This window comes from Molothrus aeneus, chromosome 3, assembly GCF_037042795.1.
Source record: "Molothrus aeneus isolate 106 chromosome 3, BPBGC_Maene_1.0, whole genome shotgun sequence".
NCBI lineage: Eukaryota > Metazoa > Chordata > Aves > Passeriformes > Icteridae > Molothrus > Molothrus aeneus.
In genome coordinates, this window is record NC_089648.1 from 29,351,674 (window position 1) to 29,370,247 (window position 18,574).

Below are 18,574 nucleotides of genomic sequence, written 5' to 3' on the forward strand. Positions count from 1 at the left end.
GCTGCGAGGGTGCGTGGTCTGTCTGCTCCTCGGTTGCTTCTCCCTTCAGGCTGGTTGGGGCGGTGCAGTGCAGCTGGGGGAGCTCTTGGGAGCCGCTTTAAAAAAAAAATCCTTCCTGGATTTGATTAATTACAACAATCCCCTCCTCAGAAGATCTGGAAAAGAGGAGCGAGAATCACCTATCCCTTCCTCCGCCTTTCAGCAGCTGGCTCCTACCCCCCACCCTCGCTTCCCCCCTTTTTCTCCACCTCCTTCTCCTTCTCCCCGTCCGCTCCAAGGGCTGCGGCCAGAGCCTCGTCAGGAGGAGGGAGGGTGAGGACTCACTCAAGTTGGCCCCAGTTGGCAGCACTTCGGGCAGCGCGGGACTGGGGCAGCGCTCAGCAGCTCCCGCGGAACAAAGGAGCCCGGGCTGGCCCGGTTCCTGCTCCCGCCCTACCCGGTGCCGGCCCGGTGCCCCCGGGCTGGCCTTTCCCCGTACCCCGAGCGCGGGTGCGGCTGCCTGTTCGCCTGGAGATCCTCGAGCAACCTGGAGAGGGGAAGCGGGAAGCGGTACTCCGCGTTTCTGCCCTCCTGCCTCCTTCTCTGGCTCTCTCACTCCTTTCTTTCTTTCTTTCTTTTTTCTTTTTTTTTTTTCCTTTCTCCTAAATTTTAAATTTTACCCCCAGGTGGCCCCTGTGTGGGGGGTCCCTTCCTCCGCCCGAGGGGCGCCGGTGCCCGGCGCGGAGCGGGGCGCATGGGGCGGCGTTTCAGGAGGCTTTCGGCTGCTCCTCGCTCCCCCGCCGGATGCTGCCTGAGCTGTTTTGGCTGTTTTTCTTCGCCGGCGATGAAGGCTCTGCCTTGAAGATGGACATGATCTGTTTTTTATTCCTGTCTCTGGTGCCGGTGTACAGCAGGGGACAAGGGGTGTACGGTAAGAGACGCTGTCGCTGTTTGCGAGGGAGGGGTGGGGGGCGAGGGCGCAGACGGCGGCGGTGGGATCAAAGTTAAAAAGCACCTGCAGGAGAAAGTAAATGATGCCGCCGAACCTCGCCTCAGCCTGAGCGGAGAGACTGACGCAGCAATAGGGCTTCCAGCGCCTGTAGCTACTTCATAATTTCTCGCCGTAACCTCTGGCCGCCTCCCATGTACGAGTCCGCCGCGATGGCACGGAGGGAGCCCGGCGGGACCGCCGCGGGGGAGCGGCTGGAGCCCCGGCCCTGCCTCCCCGCTGCCACCCGCCTCGCGTGGGGACGCCGCGCTGATGCCGGCGGGGGCGGCTCTGGGAGCACCTCCGAGTTGCCTTTTCTTTGGGGCAGGGGGAGGACGGAGGATCCCTTCTCGGCGATGCGCTTGCGGGTTTCCTTGCTCTCAGGAGCACGGGCACGGGGAAGCAGGGAGAAGGGCGTGCGGGCTGCCCGCTCTCGTTCCCTGCCTGCCGGGGGCTGCCCGCTCCCGCCGCCGGCACGGCTCCGCCCGGCTCGGCTCCCCACGGCCGGGCTGCCCGGGGGGACGAGGCGAGGCTGGTTTTGCACCCTGTGGAACTTCGCGGCTGATTTTCTTCTTAAGGTGATGGAGATGGGTGGGTGGTGATCTATGGCAGGGATGATGCCGAGCTGCTTGATATTTTTTTTTCCTTTTTACTATTATTATTTTTGTATTTACGGAGCTTACTTCCTCTCCTTGTTTGCAGGCAGGGTGGCAAATGGCGAGCTCGGGTGGTCTCCTCGGGAGAGGTTTGGCTCCCGCAGCCCCTCAGTGCGAGGGCAGAGGCGGGGGATGACGCCCCGTGCCGCCGAGCACAAGCCCCGCGCTGGGAGAACGCCCGGGGTTTACTTTAGCCAGACGTGCAGCCCCCCTTTCCCTCTCCCAGCCCCCTCTGAATTCTTGCTTTACAAGATCTGCATTTCCAATACACTGGGAAAAAATAAATAAAAGCAACCCACAAGACTTGTCTCTCATAACAAGCCGGCTTTATCTTGGCTTACAACTCAGTTGTGCGTTGCTGTTAAGTCCTTCTGGAAGGCATGCCTCTGCCTCTAACAAGCCAAGCTCTCTGAGCTCTGAAGAGAGACCCCAGTGAGAGAGTCCAGCCCCCCCGCTCCCTCTTTTTTAACAGCACGCAGCCAGTCTCTTGTGTGAGCTCTGGCAAAGATCAGTTCAGTCTCACTGACTATGGGTAAGTCTTTGTAGGTCACTTTTTAATGATGTATTTCTTTAATGGAAACAATTCCTCCTTTCTCCTTGAAGACTGGGATGTTAATTTGAGTTTGGGTCTGTTTTGTAAAATAACCATTTTAAATAGAGAGTGTTCAGCTTCCTTTATTTTTTTCTTTCTTCTTCTCAGTATTTGTGTTTTGTTCTCCCAGTCTCTATATCCAGACAAAAATTCTATGACCCTTGAAACGCTGGAAAGATGAGGAGTAGAATGAGTTTGTGGTACAGAAACCTGGTCAGGGCATATAATTTTATCTTTTAAAACAGGTACTCTGCTTCTAGCTGAACTTTTATTATTTCACATCAGTGTTTTTGCTGTCAGTTGCTGTAGAATGGACTCGCTGCCTAGGATTGTAGCAAGAGGGACAGAGCTTAAAACCAGGTTTGCTTGATTGTGCTTTAGAGGGTTGCCTGTTGTATTTTTTCATACACTTCAGTGAACTTGCATTTGACAGAGTTGCTGCTATTAGATCTTCAGAATAACTTACTGATGTTTTTGTCTTTTTCTCTCAGAGAGAGATTGAAGAAGCTGTGTACAAAAGAAAGCACAGATGCACACATACACTAAGATGAAGGCATCCTTTTAAGCCAAAATGGTCCACTATTTCTATCTGTTCTCTTAACTACACAAAGGGGAAATCTAGTGTCTTCCTTCCTCTTCCCACCCCTGCCTCTTCAAACTATCGAACAACAGGAGCGTTAATGCGCAGTTGTTGCTGAGTGCAGCCCAGAGCAGTGTCTCGTGGAATCAGCACGCTGCAAACTTGGACGGTGACTAATAGTTTTCATATTGTCCTCACCAATTCTGCCTTCAGTCCACTACCCTGGGCTGATTTTATGCCTTCTGCAGCCAGCACTGTTTCTTTGGATGTGAGGTTGCTGTTGCTGATGGCTCAAGCAGAGCTGGATTAATATTGTTATATGTGCAAGGATAAATAAAAAGCAGGATTAGAAATTAGTCCCACTGCCCCCCCTCCACTTGGGTTTTTCCTCTGTATTGGTCTCTTGCCATAGCTTTAAGCTGTACTTCAGCATTCTGTGTTGTGAATGTCAATCTCATGTGGCACCTAATGTAAAAATTATGGGAACTCATGTGTCACGGTTCAGATCTCTTTTCCTGCCTTTGCCTATTGGCAGTGGAGACTGGGGGAGGCATCTATATGGGTCTATAAATATATTTTACTTCAGCAAATCTCCTGAGATTAAATCAGATTAAACAAGATAAAGTATCCATGTGATGTACCCTTTAAATAATACACCCACATGGATGCACACAAAAGACCTCTGTCTGGGAGAGCAGAGTCGTTGGAGAGGTTTATTGAGATGAATGGTATAAATAAAATGTGGATAAGGGGGGTTCTGGGAAAGAAGCATTTGCAATTGAGGTGCAATTTAATTAGGAGTCAAGGTGCTTTTTGCCTGCTACCTGAAGAGGCTTGTTATATAAATTGGCATTTGTTGTAATGACTGAAGTGTGTCTGAAACCCTCTTCTCATTAGCTGATCCCATTCTTTCAGCCTTGTTTGTTGCAGTGAGACAAGGCTGGCCTGATGGGGAAGGCAATTCAGCAGGCTGCCAAGAGGCAACTTTTATCAGCCTTTTGTGGTAGCCTATTTCCCAGACTGCATGTGCTTTTCAGTCCTGGTGTGTTAATGCTGCTGGTCAAGATGAGAAGCCAACCGTACTAGATCTCTAGAAAATGTCAAAATTGAGGAGGAGGAGGAATGAAGAGGTAAGGAGACAGGGGACTTGCCCTTCAAGGCTTGTAGTTATCAACACTTAAAGACTGTAAGTTAGACCGAGAGGGGAGGATCGGGGCGTGGTGGTGGCATTCAGAGGGAAAAGCATGCCTCTTGCCTCCCACTCTGCTTTCTAGGTTCCAGGACTTGGGTAGCTCTGGTTTGGTGTGCACAGTGCTGCTGCTGTGCTTGCTCCATGTGCAGTGTATAATTAACATTACTGGGTTGTCTTGCAATTAGCACAGTCCCACTGATCAGCAGCAGCCTTTCAGGCAGAATAAGAAAGTGGGATGTTTTGTCCCCTGCCTCTCCTAATTCAACTGCAGAAAAGACATTGTAGGAATGGGCATCACTGTGTGTGGTGAGGGGCTACATACAGCAAGGTGATGGAAAGGGAATGAAAGGAAATGTTTAGGTTGGGCAGCAAGGAAAGCTGCCTGGCACCATGATCAGAGGGACTGGATGGGCTGCACTTGAAACTGGTGGGGTGAAGCACTTGGAGTGTCAGGTAGTCCTGCCCTGCCTTTGGAGGTGGGGAATAAATGACCTGTTGAGGCTCTTTGTTTTAAGAGACACCATCACATTGAATCATCCCTGAGATGCTACTACAGACATAGCAAAAAAACCCCCAAACTAGTTGAAGACTGTTTTCTTGTGTCTGTGATGGAGGAGTGTCATAGTAAAACATGTCTGGTGTTTAGGCTATAAACATCCACACTTTTTCATTTCATGTACATATGACATGATTTTTTTCCTGCTCCTTTTACCTGTTGTTTTTGTTTGTTTGTTTGTTTTTTAAAGTAAAAACACTTTTCCTAGAGTTTTTTTATCATAGACTGTCCCACACCCTCTTGCAACCTTTATGCATCCATATCTTCTGCTGACAGGGGCACAGGCACTCTAATGTCACCTGGAGCCTGCTGATCTGAGTCCATCCCTCTCACATGCCTCTGCCTAGAGCTATTTTGCCAGCAGTAACAGGGGGCCAAGACATGAAGCCCTTCAAGTACCTTGCTGTCATCTCAGTGCACCCTGTGTCTTCAGAAATGGCTGAAGAGATTGCTGGCAAAAGGAATGATGCAGCTGGCTCCTGTGAGCCACTTCTTGGCTGGTTGTGTTGGGAAAATGCAATGCTTGAGCACAGTGGCCCTCCAAACTAAATACATGTGTGTGTGTGTGTGTACACATATACATATATATCTGGATGTACACACATTCTTTGTGCTCAATCATTTCTCTTTGCTGTCCAGCTCTTAAATCTGTGTTGGCCTAGGCTGTATAGTCTTTTGAGGAATGAGTTTTCTAACTGCAGTGCCATAGGACTAGTTTCACCAATGGACTGGGTTGGTCCAAGATTTGCATAGTTCTTGATCAGCTCTTATAGGTCAAGGCATTCAATCTGTCCAGCCTCAGAATACTTTGCTGTTCTTTAGTTGTAATGTGTCAGATTTACTCTTCTGTGACACTAGAGCCTCTGGTTTTAGGTCAGGTCAGTAGCTTCACACACCAGATAAGCCCTCAATTGACTTTAATATGCAGTTCTAGAAAACTGACATTATCCTCTTGACAGGTTGTTTGCAACTTGCTGGATGAAGTCAAAATATTTCACTATAGGTGTCATCAGAAACCACCATCCTATGCTAATTTTTGTGGGAACATGAAGACAGATGTTGAATAATTTGACATGAGTTGCACAGCTTTTAAAATTATCACCATGTCAGGTTCACACTGGAGTTTCTGATATATATATATATGATTTCAGATGAGTTTGAAAGAGGGGGGGAGGTAGGTGTAGTAAGTGACTCCCAGTAAGTGGAAGATGCAGCAGAAGATGGCCCTGGAGGTTCAAGACAGTAATTCAGCAGTGGCAGTAAGGGGTGCTGTGCTGCTGAGGCTGCTGTTCTTATTTTGAAGTAAAGATAAAAATGATTTCCATGCTGGTAACTCAGGGATCTTGTGACACTTCCCATCAACCAGAAGCCCTACAGTTTTGCCTGTGTTTTGATGAGTTACTGCTATTCTGCTTGCTTGAATAGTGTGGTTTCAGGCTTCCAGTCCCTCCCTCCATACACACTGTGCTCTCTTGGTTCATTAAGCATAGTCTATTAACATTAAGCTAAGAACCATGCCTGCATGGCTATGGCTTGTTATCAGGAGGACAGAGGGGGGTGGGGGAAAATTGCCTTCTGCCCAGTGCCAGTGTGCTGATAAAAGCAATAGAGAGAGATACATTTCTACTTGTGAAAGACAGCTTGGGGTGGAAGGTGTTTCTCACTCTTTTCATGGAAATGTCCCAAACCCTACCTGCAAAAGGCTTCTCTAGGTGGCATAAGGTAAGTCCACAGACAACTTATTTGTGTGTTAGGTCTGCAGAGACAGTTCATAGGTAAAATTCTCATCAGGTGAGATGTTGGTGTTTTTTGTGCAGAGGAGTTGCTGTGTTGTGTTGTCAGAAGGGGCTGTGCTTTGCTGTGGGGAAGATGAGCCCTCTAGACAAGAGACAGTGGATAATGTTGGTTTGTTCTTGGAAAGGCTGTGGGTGCCCACATCTGGTGATACAGTATGTGTTTCTTTAGGCCATCCCTGGTAGCCCAGGGATGCTGGGCTACCATATCTTAGGTATGCTGAAACTGTTAAGAAAACTTTGAGACCATTTCTGCTCTCAAGCAGTCAAGGTGAACACACCACGTGCCTGTGTCCCAGACACTTTCTGCTGATCATTATCCTCTGATGTGGTACAGGTTTAAATTCAAGAGGGTAAAATGTGCCAGTGTCCCCTGAGCTTGTGGAGGAAAGGGGAGAGCTATGACATTGACACCGCACATCTGGGGAGGCCTTCAGGATCTACCAGAGAGAGTGATGTGTTGAGAAGTGGAGAAGGAGAATTTGTGTATTTTATGTCTCTCTGCCCATGTTACACTGCTGAGATCTCTTCTCTGGTAGGATCCAAAGTACTTCAATTTGAAAAGAAAAAGAGCTCTCATCTGTCCCTCATTTGGGGAAGGTGACTGAAGAAACAACAAAAGTTTTTTTCTTATAGCTGAGCACTTGCCTACTGTTTAATAGAAGAAATTAAATGTGTGACAATCCATGGAGCTGAGACTCAGAAGTGCTGCATTAAAGAGCTACGAAAGAGCTCGAGGAGTGGAGGAGGAGAGGAGATCCTGGGCTACAGCTGATCTGGTCTCAACGAAGTTCAAGCGTGAGAAGGGCTGTTACCACCAGGTTAGCTGGGACAGCACATGATGGGAGGCCGAGAGCCTTTGTGCCCAGTGTCAGGCGTTTCTCGGAACGAAGGTTTAGACTCCCGCTTATTTTCTGTGACTTCTGCCCACGCAGAAAGCGCGGCCGCAGGCGGTTCCTGCTTCCCCTCCCACCCGAGGAAGAGGCTGCCCGTCCTTCCCCGTGCTGCCGGCGGCTCCCCTGCCGCTGTGGCTGCGGAGCACATCTGGCGGCGGGACGCGCCTCCGCCGCTGCCCGGCAGAGGGAGGCGGTGCGCGGCCCCGCCGGGGGTGCCGGCCCAGCGCCCCTTTCCCGGCAGAGCGGCCGGGATTTCCTCGGGACACGCTCCCGCCTGGGCGGGCCGGGCGCGGCACCGGTGCCGGGGGCGCCCGCAGGCGGCTCTGCTTCCCGGGGCCCTTCCCTTCGGGCGGGACCCCGCTGTCCTCCTGTCCTTCTTCCCGGTGGCTGTGGGGAACGAGCGCCCGGGATGGAGCTGCCGCGTCCAGGTTTTGGCGCTGGCTGCCTGCGTGTGGCTTTGTGTCTGTCCCGGGTTGTTTTGGGATCTGTAGCTCTGTCAAACTGTACCCAAGCACTACATAACCACCCCACCCCCCGGGTATTTTTTTACCATTTCCTCTTTTTTGTTTATTTTCCTCTCTCTCCTTCCACTTTCTCCTGGATTATGAATGTTCTATTCTTCCACTCCTTCTTGCCCATTTCCAAACAAAGATTTTTCAAAAAAGTGAGTGCAGGCCTCTTAAATCCCTCATGAGGTTTTCCCTTATTTTTTTCTTTTCTTATTTTTTTTTCCTTAACATATCTGTGTAATTGTGGGTTGGGGCCTTTTTTTTGTTTAGGCTTTTGTTTGGTTGGCTTTTGTTCTCAAAAAGGTAGGATTGAAGCAATCTGAATGGATATGAGGGAAGAGAGATACACAAGTATGGCCTTGCTCTGGGAGAGGAAGAAAAGACAGCAAGGTGATGTCTGACTATTGGGCTTTATAAACCTCTGTTGAGGTCATTAGTGCTGTGATATATCTGTAGCCTTGGTTCTGTGATGCAGCAGAGCTGAGTGGCCCACAGCAGAGGTATGGAATTGATGCTGGTTCTTTGGCCCTTGAAAAACACGGCTAATAGGGGCCCTAGCCTAGAGCAATGGTGTCTTCTGAGCATTGTGGCTACCTGCAGGGAGTTCTTTGCACCACTGTACTTGCCACACTCTATCCAAGGTCAGCTTCTAACTAAAGTTTTCGTTTTAATGCCCAAATGCTATGGCCTGTGGCTGGGAAAATAGACACCTAAAGTTAACCAGGGAAGTAGAGAGGCAGCTGAATAGAAATAATTAGATCTTTAAATTTTCCATTTGTTCTTCTAGACTAGGTGATGTGGTTACTCCACTGTGTGTGCTTGTGAGTGTATTCCCAAAGTGAAGAGAGAGCTTTATGGTTCTAGTAATGCTTGAACTCCTCTGAGAAGGATGCTCCTTCTGCAGAGCACTCAGTGTTCTCAGTATTGTGCTAGCAAGGAACAGCTGTGTAGACACAGTTCTGTATTTCAGTGGTTGTGAACAGAGCAGGACAGCCCACTGGGGACAGCTGTTGTGCTGGAGTGGCCTGGTGATGTGAAGTCACCAGCTCTGCTCTGTGAGCAGGTCATGGCTCTGTGCTGGGCTGCAGACCTCCAGGGAGAGGGTGCATCGAGGCGGCAAGCAGGGACCTTGAGCAGCTTTTATTGCTCTAGCCAGCCTCTTGCTTCCTTGTGGCTCCTTTTTCACTCCTGCTGCAAATCACTCATGGCTGTTACCCTTCGCTTTAGCTTGCATAAGGGAGACACCACCAGTGTAACTAAAAATCCTCCTGGCTGTGATCTGTTGGCTTGTGGTTTGTCTCCACTGTGAGCTGTAACATAGGACAAATGGCATCCAGATACTTTTGCTGGGTTCCTGTAAATGGAAATGGCAGGGTGAGGATAGCAATTGACAAAGGTGCAGTAAGAACGGCAGTTTCTGAAGACAAATAAGCAAATGTTGCCTATAGAAGAACTGACAAAACATTGAAAGCTGAAGTCAAGCTGTGAGAAAAGCTTTAGGATGTCTGCAGGTGGACATTTAATATAAGAGTAACTGCTTGCTATTGCTGCTCCTGTTTCAGAAGGAAATGGTCCTTCACTAATTAGCGTAAATTGTTTTAAAGTAAATGTGGATTGGAATCTTGTGCATCTCTTGTGTGCCTTTGTGATGAAATAAAAAGGAAAAACAAAGATGTGATTCAGACAGATGTTTGAGAAACATGTCAAAATGGGTTTTGCTTACAAATACTGTTTCACCTTCTGGTGCTTGTTGCATGCCTTGCATAGCAGAAAAAGACATCTGTAGACTTAGAGTGAAGAATGAGTGTCTTTTCCTAAGTTTAATAAATGGATTATTCTGACTTGGAGCATTTCTCAAAATAGCAGAACTGTGAGAACTGGAGGCTCATAAAAGTAACCTGAGCAGCAAGAGCCAGCTGGTGATGGGATACAGAATTCCCCTGCCAGTCATGTGAATACAGGTGGGGTGTTAAGAATATTTAACTGGTAGGGGCATCTGCAGTTGATAGACCTGAAAATCCCTCTCACAGTGTACATATAGGATTCCTTGTGGGCTTATGTGTCTCCCATCCCTTTAATATCTATGAGCTTCCACCTTTACAATGCTTCTGTTGCCTGGTTATTCCACTCTGCATGTGGGGAAATGAGATGGAGATAAAGTGATTTGCCGATGGCAGAATGGAGAATCGAACATTAGCAAAGTTTTAACCATCCTTTTCTCTCTGGTAAGGTGCAGTTGGTATTAAGTGCAATCCCTGTGGCTGATAGATCCAAGGTAAATACATCTTAAAAAAGAGGGCATAAGCCATTGAAAATAGGCTCTGATCCAGTTATTGCTGAATCAAGCTTATTTAGTAAGAAAACAAAACCATGTTTTGTCATTCACTACCAATTTAGCTCATCTTTGGCATGGGTTAGAATTTCTTTTAGGACACCCTTTGGAGGTCTTCTAGAAGTTGAGCACCAGAGATACAGAAATGTTTCATTTGTGGGTACACACATCACTTTGCTGTGCTTGGATCTGCAGAAGGATCAGTTTTGGAAACTGTTGACTCACTGCAACAATTTAAATTATTTTGCACTTGATCAAAGAAGCAGTATTTCTTGCTATGGAAAATTTCTGTCATGAATGGAGGAGGTTAAATGACTGTTGATGGTACCTAGTGGAAAGACAGAAAGGCTGTGTTTGCCATGAAGGAGCAAAGATTTGGGATGGGAAGAAAAGCAGGTACATGATTAGGGACAGTGCCTAGGACAAAGGAGGAGTTGTGATATCAAGTGTTATGACTCTAAAATATGGCTGGGTGCCAGAGCAGAGCACAGCTTTTGAAAAAGCGAAAGGGATATATGAATATTCCAACACATTTTGTCATTTTAGGTATGTGCTAAACCATATTCTTAGTTTTCTTATGAGTATGAAGACAGAGAGAAATTTCTAGTGTTTGTTTCCCAAATGCTAATGAAGACCAAAAGGACCTGGTGTCAGTGGTATTTGTTTGACAATTTGACTTACAGTGCACACACACTAATGCCTACGGAGAAGTAGGACTGCGACTTGTGAGTGCACTCTTGAGCTAGCTTTGAATTCACAATTTTGGTTCCTGGTGGCAGTGCAGCAGTAGCAGCATGGAGCTCAGCCTGGCCTGTGCTCCAGCCCCTCCTGCAACATCTTGAGTGAGCCCCATGGTGTGTGCTGAGCCCCTGTGCCTGGGGTCACCTGGCAGTGACGTGCTGTGCTTGGCCCCTTGATAAATAAACTCTGGGGCACCTGCACTAGGTCCATGCTTCCTTTGGGTTGCAGTGAGAACAAGTAGAGTCAACTCAACTCCTGCTTGTGCCACTGCATGAGAATCTTGTAAATCCAACTAGCTGGCTTATTGGGGGGGGGGCAGTTGGAAGTTTGATGGCTGCAGCAGCTTAGCTGCTGCAATCCCACAGCTGCAAACTCCAGCAAGACAAATGCCAGGGGTCTTCTTGATCTGGGATGTCTTTCAAGCAAGCACAGATGCAGGAGTGTAAACTGGCTTAATGCAGTTTGCTGCATTAAGTGGTGAAAGAGAACCTCTGAACAGCAGGTCTGGAATTAATCTTTAATTTTGAAAAGCTATTTCTGAATAACTCCTTGCACAGACAAGCCCTGCATTTAGCTGTGATTAAGTTTCTAAATTGTTTTTTCAAAATAGGATAGTCAAGCTCCTGTACTGTGTCGCTGTATATGAAGATGTTACCCATAGAAACTAAGCCCCAGCTTTGGTTAAAATAGCACAATAATAGTTTGTGTTCTGGCTGGTCAAACGATAAGCAGCTCAGCACTTTCATCCTTATTTCAGCAGAAAAATGCAATTGACTGTAGAGAATGACTGTTTACTATGATGTGCATGATTAATACCATAAATCTTTCATGTTGGGATGTTGGGTGAGAGGCATGAATATCACCACAACAAATTGAAAGAAGCAATTTGTTATGTATTTGTGGTTGGTAATCAGGCTTGGAACTCCATGTAGAAGAAGAAATTAGCCAGAGTGAATGTTAGTTACTGAAACTAGAAACCACTCTGGCATTTGCTAAGCCTTGGCAAAGATGGCATGCTGATTTTTGCAGATCACAATGAGCATATGTACCTACTTGTGGCTGATGGTTATTCCAAGTGGCCAGCAGTAGTGTGTGTGCTACTTGACAAACAGTTCTGCTTCTTGGATTATCATGGAGACATTTCAAAGTATGTTTGCAGCATATGGCTTGCTGAAGGAGATGGTTTTAGATAGGAGACGTTGGGTAAACGACAGTAGATCAGCTGCTTATCACTCAGCTTCAGTCAACAGGGTCAACAGGGTCAACAGGGCATTTTGAGCAGACACGTAAAAGAGCAGCAGAGAAAAATGAGGAACCAGCCCCATGTCACAGCATAGCAAACTTGGTTTCCTTGCATAGAACAGTGTGCTGTAAAGCTCCAGCAGAACTGATACTAAGAGACAGAAGTTAATTCAAGAATTACATTTGATTGTCTCAAAGCAAGTCTAGAGGAAGCAGTTAGTGAGGATGCTGGGGGAAGGAAACCATGCTTATGAGCTTTTTGCTTGCTCTAAATCAAAACTTTGCAGAAGGAGGAAATGGTAAAATGCCAAAAAGTACTAGGATCTATGATGTGCTTGGTGAGGTGGACAAGGAAATGAGAAGGAAATGTTTCTAGCTATTGCTGGATGTAAAAAAAAAAAAAAAAGAAAGAAAAAAAATAAAAAAAGAGAAAAAAAGAGAAAGAAATGGATGCTGTTGATAGTGTGTAAGTTTGAGGAATGAGAATATTTCTTTCTTTCATTGATCTCACGATAATACCCATAACATTGTTGCTATTGAAAATGAAGGATTTTAAGGGCAAGTGAGAACTGCCATCCCCATCAGGCAGAAGCCTTCCCTGAACAGGATTGCACATCTGCCAGAAAGCAATAGCTGTAAGTTCAGGGTCATGTAAAAGGGGTTTTATCTTAGCACCTCCATTGCAAGAAAAAGGGGGATAAATGTAGCATTTGTGTATGTAATTCTAGACACTTTTTTTTTAGGGTCCCAGGTGCTCTGGGAGCAGCACTGCTGTCTGTGGGTAAGCACACATAGGTGACACCAAGGCTGAAGCCCAAATCCCAGGGTGGTGTCAAATGGGTGATAGTTTGTAATTAAGAGGATCAGTTGCTGAACTAACTGATTTTTCCTGTAATGTTTTTCTCCCTCTTTGTCTGATCCAGTGAGTCATTGTAGTTAGTTTTGGAGGCATGTTTGGCTGATTGGATTTTTGTTGATATCTTAGCTCTCATATGTGCTTTGTCACACCTGCTCACCTTGATGACACAGATGACTTTTTATTTGTTAGCCCAGAAGTGATGCTGCTGTGGGGGTGTGAGCAGGCAGCCCTTGTGCCTGTGATCTGCCAGCAAAAGCTGCTGGCCAAACTCTGACTCAAGCCTCTGCTACTGCCTGACCAGGGGAAATGCTTGAGTTTCCTCAGATCCTCAGGGAAAAAAGACATTAGAAAAATGAAGCAGGGTGGAGGAAATCTTAGAGGATTCACTTTCCTGTATATAATTTTTGGCTTTGCTGTGCTACTCCTGTAGATAGCATTTTCATTCTAAGACAAGGGAGTTAAATCCAACTGAGCTGTTGCTCTCATAAAAATGCTGGCCTAAAATGCTGCACATAATGACTTGGATCCTGTTGCTGTCACTCTTTCTTTATAACATTTTTATTTTAAAGACTTTAGTGTAAGCCAAGTAGAAGAAAACCCCAAAACATAGCAAGCAGAAACAAATAAACTCACTTTAAATCACAAAAAAGTTAAAATCTGTTTGTTTCTTCTGCCCTTCTGCTTGTGCGGATGGAAAGTGGTGTGCCATTTGTCTGCCTCAGACAGAGGTTTTGGAGATGAAGTTGCGGATTTCAGTGAGGTGATTTCATCAGGATATGAAGGGAGGGGGCACAGACAGGGCAGCCACAGTTTCTGTGTGGTGTCCTGCCTTAGTAATTTACAGTTTTCCTGGACATCTGATTTTTTTTCCCCCCACCCCATCATCATTAAATTTTCACTTAAAACATTTTTAAACTTCAGTTTAGTTTCCACTTGGCTGATGTTTCCATTGGTGAGCATCTTTTCATCACTGCCTGGTTGCTGTGGTCACTGCTCTGCTGTCTCACTCAGGCACTCCCTGAGCTGCTGCTGGAGAACCTGACCACAGATCTGTCATCAGAGCTGAGCCCATCCTGGAGAGTGATCCCCCTTCAGAAAGTGTGCTGGCTTTGTCTAACCAGAGTGCAGTGCCTCGAGGCTTGGCTTGCCAGGAACGTGCTGCCAGAGAGGCCAAGCGCTGTAATCATCAGTTTTTGGATCTGCTTTCTGAGATGGTCATTTCTGCAGGGGGATTTCTTGTTTCTCATGGCTTGAAAAGTGTCTGGGCACTTGGATTTCAAACACCACTACTCTGGAGGACTTGGATTGTGCTTGTGATTATTCCAGAATGGGATATATATTATACTTGAACTACAGAGCTTAACTCTCTGCAAGTCATGCCCTCACTACCATTGGCCAGTCTGGAATAATGGGAAAAGCAGTCTTTCCTACCCCAAGAGTTTTTTGTCTCTTTTATCTGATATGTGATGCCACTCAAATATCCTTTTCTAGTTACTGCAAGCTGTCTCTCTTTGATGTTTTGAAGTGAATTGGAAGTAGCTGGCAAGAGTTATTTGGATTTCTTTTTATTTTCTCCATCCTTTGCTTTTCTACAGGATTTTTATGCCAGAATAAGAGGAAGTTTTCCTTTCTATTGCTTAATTGTATTACAGTTGTTGAAGTTTTTTCTCCTTGCCTTTGTCACCTATGTTTGTTCCCTAACTTTTCTGGTGTCCTTAAACAGTGTAGCTAGAAGGAAGGGACATAAATAGAGCTGGTGTTCAGGATCTCACTTTCTTTTGGAGATAAGGGCCTGCAGGGGGGGAATCTTAGTCCCATTGTCAGCACTGTCTTCCCATCTGCCTTCTCTCTTTCCTCAGTTCCTGTTGCTTCACCTTTGGAATTCTTTCTGAATTCACAGTGCTTAAAATAATACTTGTTTGAACAATAAAAACTGTATTAAAGGGGTACATTATTTTAAATACACATATTGGTTCCGGGAGAGAGGGGTTTGCAAAGGAGGGGACTGTATGCTTTTGCACATAAAATGAGTATGTCAACAAAATCCTGCAAGAGGTCTGCAACAGAAGAAAACCCTTTTCCCCTGCTTCCTGCGTACTAATTCCAGATACAATGGAAATTCCTACAGCTGAAGCAGCAGCAAAGAAAACCCAAGTGATGCCTTTATACTGAGTTGCAACACTGAAGGCAAACAGCAGCTGGAAGCTTGGTTTGATCTTTCTGTATGAATAAGATTAAATAGCAGGCATGGTGCTCATGAGGGGTATTTTCCTGACCCTCTTCCACAAAGCTTTTGAGCACTTGTGGAGAAGCACAGAATGTCTTCAGCACCTGCTAAAGGAATGGTGACTGGAAAGCTCAGCACAGCAGAGGAATAGCTGAGAAAGACCTAGGAATAATGTGTTTAGATTGCCCTGCTGACCAGAGTGGATGGACTTCTCTGCTGTGTCTATGTCTCTCCTTTCTGTTAATGTTTTTGTATTTATTTGTACACTTTTGACATTAAATGTCTCATCTCACTGGGGTGAGAACCTGGCCTGGTGGTTGTGAGGGAGCTGGGGGTCTGGGCTCAAGGGCTCCTGGGTCTCTTGGGGACTGTGGGTGAGATCAGCTGTAATCTGAGGCAGGGCTAAAGTCTTCCAGGGCTGCTTCTGTAGCCACAGCAGCAATCTCTGCTGTAGTGTTTGATGGTGTGAGCTTTTGTCACTGCTTCCATTTTAGAGCAAGAGTGAGAGAGCAAACTTACTGTCAGCTGCTTTGTTTTGTTTTTTTTTTCCTGTCAAATAGCTTTTCAGATTCCCAGTGCTCCCTTATTCTGACTTCCTTCCCAGAGACTTCTTTCCAGCTTCACCTTCTTCCTTGTCCAACTAAATGTGTTGATTTACATGCACAAATTCATGTAAAGTTCATGATATTCCTAACACAGGCATTATTGCTGCTGTTGCCTTTATTTTATTTCAAAAAATGTTTTTATTGCCTTTTTTTTGGGCAGATACATTCCCACATCACTTATCCATCATCTCATCACCCTCCAAGAAGAAGTGTGGGCTCTAGGTCTGTGAGTGCTTCTGGAGCTGGTGTGTCTCCGGTAGCACTGCCCTGCCTGGAAGGGCTCAGCTGGGCCAGGTTACCTCTCAGCCCAGTGCTGATGCTGGAACAAAGCCAAAACTCAACTTCCACATGTTCCAGGACAGCTAATGTTCATTGCAGCTGGATCAGTGTGTTGTTTTTTCTTGGGTAACCAGTGAGCAATACATCCAGATCTGCAGTTCTGCTGCAGCAGCTGGGGCTGCTTGGGTTGAGTAGTGATAAGTGCAGTTCTTTTTGCTGGAGAAAAGAGTTGCATGAGGCTCTCACCTACTTAAATCATAGAATGACCATCCTTTTTTATCTTCCAGGAGTCTCAGGAATGTGACTTTTCCCCTTTCCTGGCTGCTCTGTTCTTCCTCCCCAGTGTTTGGAGGCTCTCCCCGGGGATCGTGCAGCCCCTGGGAGGGCAGCAGCCAGGTGCTGTGGATGAGCAGTGCGGCTGCAGGCACTGCAGCAAAGGCATCGCTCATCCATTTGGGAATAACTGCTTTTGTCTCTGATAATCTGCTAGATTTCTCTAGAATCCCTGCCTGGGGAAAGCTGTGACATTTTGTGTTGTGTTGGGAGCTCTGTGGCCACCTTCCCAGAAGCTCTTTCTGCGTTTTATGGTCCTCAAGGAGGGATATGGTAGAGTAACTTCCTACTGGGGAAAATCAACACTGTAAACAGAGCAAGGAGGGAAATATATGTTTGTTTTTAAAGGAAAAAAAGTTCTGTTTCTTTGTGACTCAGCTTGCAGCTAGTTAATGGTAATTTTCCATTCCTCTTCAGTTTTTCTGGGAGATAGCAAGGTCCAGAGATATAAATCTGTGGAGATTTAAATCTCCACCAAAGTAAAGGTAATTGAGGCCTCAGTCTGAATCTCAGTGTAAAGGACTGACAAAAATTGCTGCTGCCTGGATTTCAGCTTGGTTTAGAGGCCCTAAACCATAAAAACCCTTGTTAATTTCTGATAGCATCTGCAATCATGGAACAAATCTTAAAAATCAACCAAACCAAACCAAGTAAGTCAGAAGTCCTGACTTACTGACTACTTCCAGTAGTCAGACTAACAAGTCTGATGTCCATGGTATTTCTCTTCTGTGGTTTTGGTGTTTACCTTTTTTGATATATCACCAAGTTTACAGCTATTTTGTGTGTGGTTACTTCATGGAATGATTGACGTTGGAAGGACCTCTGAAAGTCACCTGGTCCAGCCCTCTGCTTAAAGCTGAGCTATTTTGATGTTAGAAGTTAAGGCAGGATGTTAAATACCTCATCCAGATGAACTTGATCTTCCCTGAGGATGGAGGGTACACACGCTTTCTGGGCCCCTCTGCTGGTGTTTGACCAACTGTATGGTGAAATAGATTCTGTCTTTAGAAATGCAAATTTCCTGTGCTGTGTCTGCTGGGTTTTGCCCTTCTTTTACCGTGCACCACTGAGGAGAGTCTGACTCTGTGTCCATCTTCTTTCCAGCCACCCCTTCCCAGTTAAGCAATACCAGTAAGTTCTGTCTTGGTTTTTTTTAAGGCTTAGGAAAAAAACCAAACCAGCCAACCACAGAAACCCACCTACATTTTTCTCAGCTTTTCTTCATATACTATATGCTCCATCTGCCTGGCCATTTTGGTGGTCCTTCACTGGACTTGATCCAGTATCACATACTGTAAGTGCTGCTTTCTGAAAAAATGTCTTTTCTATTTTCTTCCATTGAGGTTGTCTTTGCTACTTGGTATTTATGGCCTTTCCTCCTCTTTAGAGTTCCTTGATTAATATGCTGTAATTAGCAAACTCCTGCTGTAGTGTGCTACAGACAAAGAGGGAAACTGAAGATGTAGACATTTGTACATATTCCATTATGTGCAGCATAATGGGTGGTGACGATTATACTTAGTAGTCTTCCATGAGCATAACATAAAGATTAAACAAAACATGGGGTTAGAGACAGTGGGGAGGGGTGTTAAACGCCGTGACCACATATCACAGGGGGTAAAATAGCTCTATGTGTGTGTGTATCAATGTACTTACATGTGTAGTTGCATGTATATATAATATATATATATATATATTTACTTATTTGACACACCAGTGATTTTGCAGTTTTGCCCTTGGGATACCCAGTCTGTTTCCTTGAACAGAAAGCAGGGAATGTCCAGCAGGTGCTCTGTGCTGTGTGCCAAGTCAAAAGGAGAGGGTCCAGTCCCCAGTGGGTAGGAGTAAGTGGCTGGGTAGGAAGGAAGACATGCAGTTTCTCAGGGAAGCATTATAAAGAGGATGGTGTGAGGTTCTGCTCAAACTGTTTAGTTGGAAGGCCCTTGTGGTGTGTTAATGTAACAGGGAGACCTCAGCTCACGTTGAATGCTCCGGGGTTTCTTTACACTTGGAGTTCTCCATGGGTGCCCTGCTGGTGGCTTTGCTTCACAGCATGATGTGCAGGAGCAGGAAGCTGAAGATTGAGTCGTGCTTTCTCTCTTCATTTGACACAATTGTAGGTGGCATGAAGAGTGGGATGCTGGGGTAGGAAGTAGAAGGAATTATTTTACTCCCACTGAATTTTATCTGGGCAGCATGCCCTGTCTGAACAGTT

General features: G+C 46.0%; 1 protein-coding gene across 1 annotated transcript in view; it reads left to right on the top strand.

Annotated features, from left to right (window-relative positions):
• The first annotated feature begins 111 nt into the window (after positions 1–111).
• The window catches only part of MDGA1 (MAM domain containing glycosylphosphatidylinositol anchor 1), a 139,583-nt gene continuing 121,120 nt past the window's right edge, over positions 112–18,574 (top strand). Inside the window, exon 1 of the mRNA XM_066546548.1 lies at positions 112–910. Within this exon, the coding sequence (XP_066402645.1) occupies positions 784–910 (127 nt within the window). The 5' untranslated portion in view covers positions 112–783. The remainder of the gene's footprint in view (positions 911–18,574) is intronic.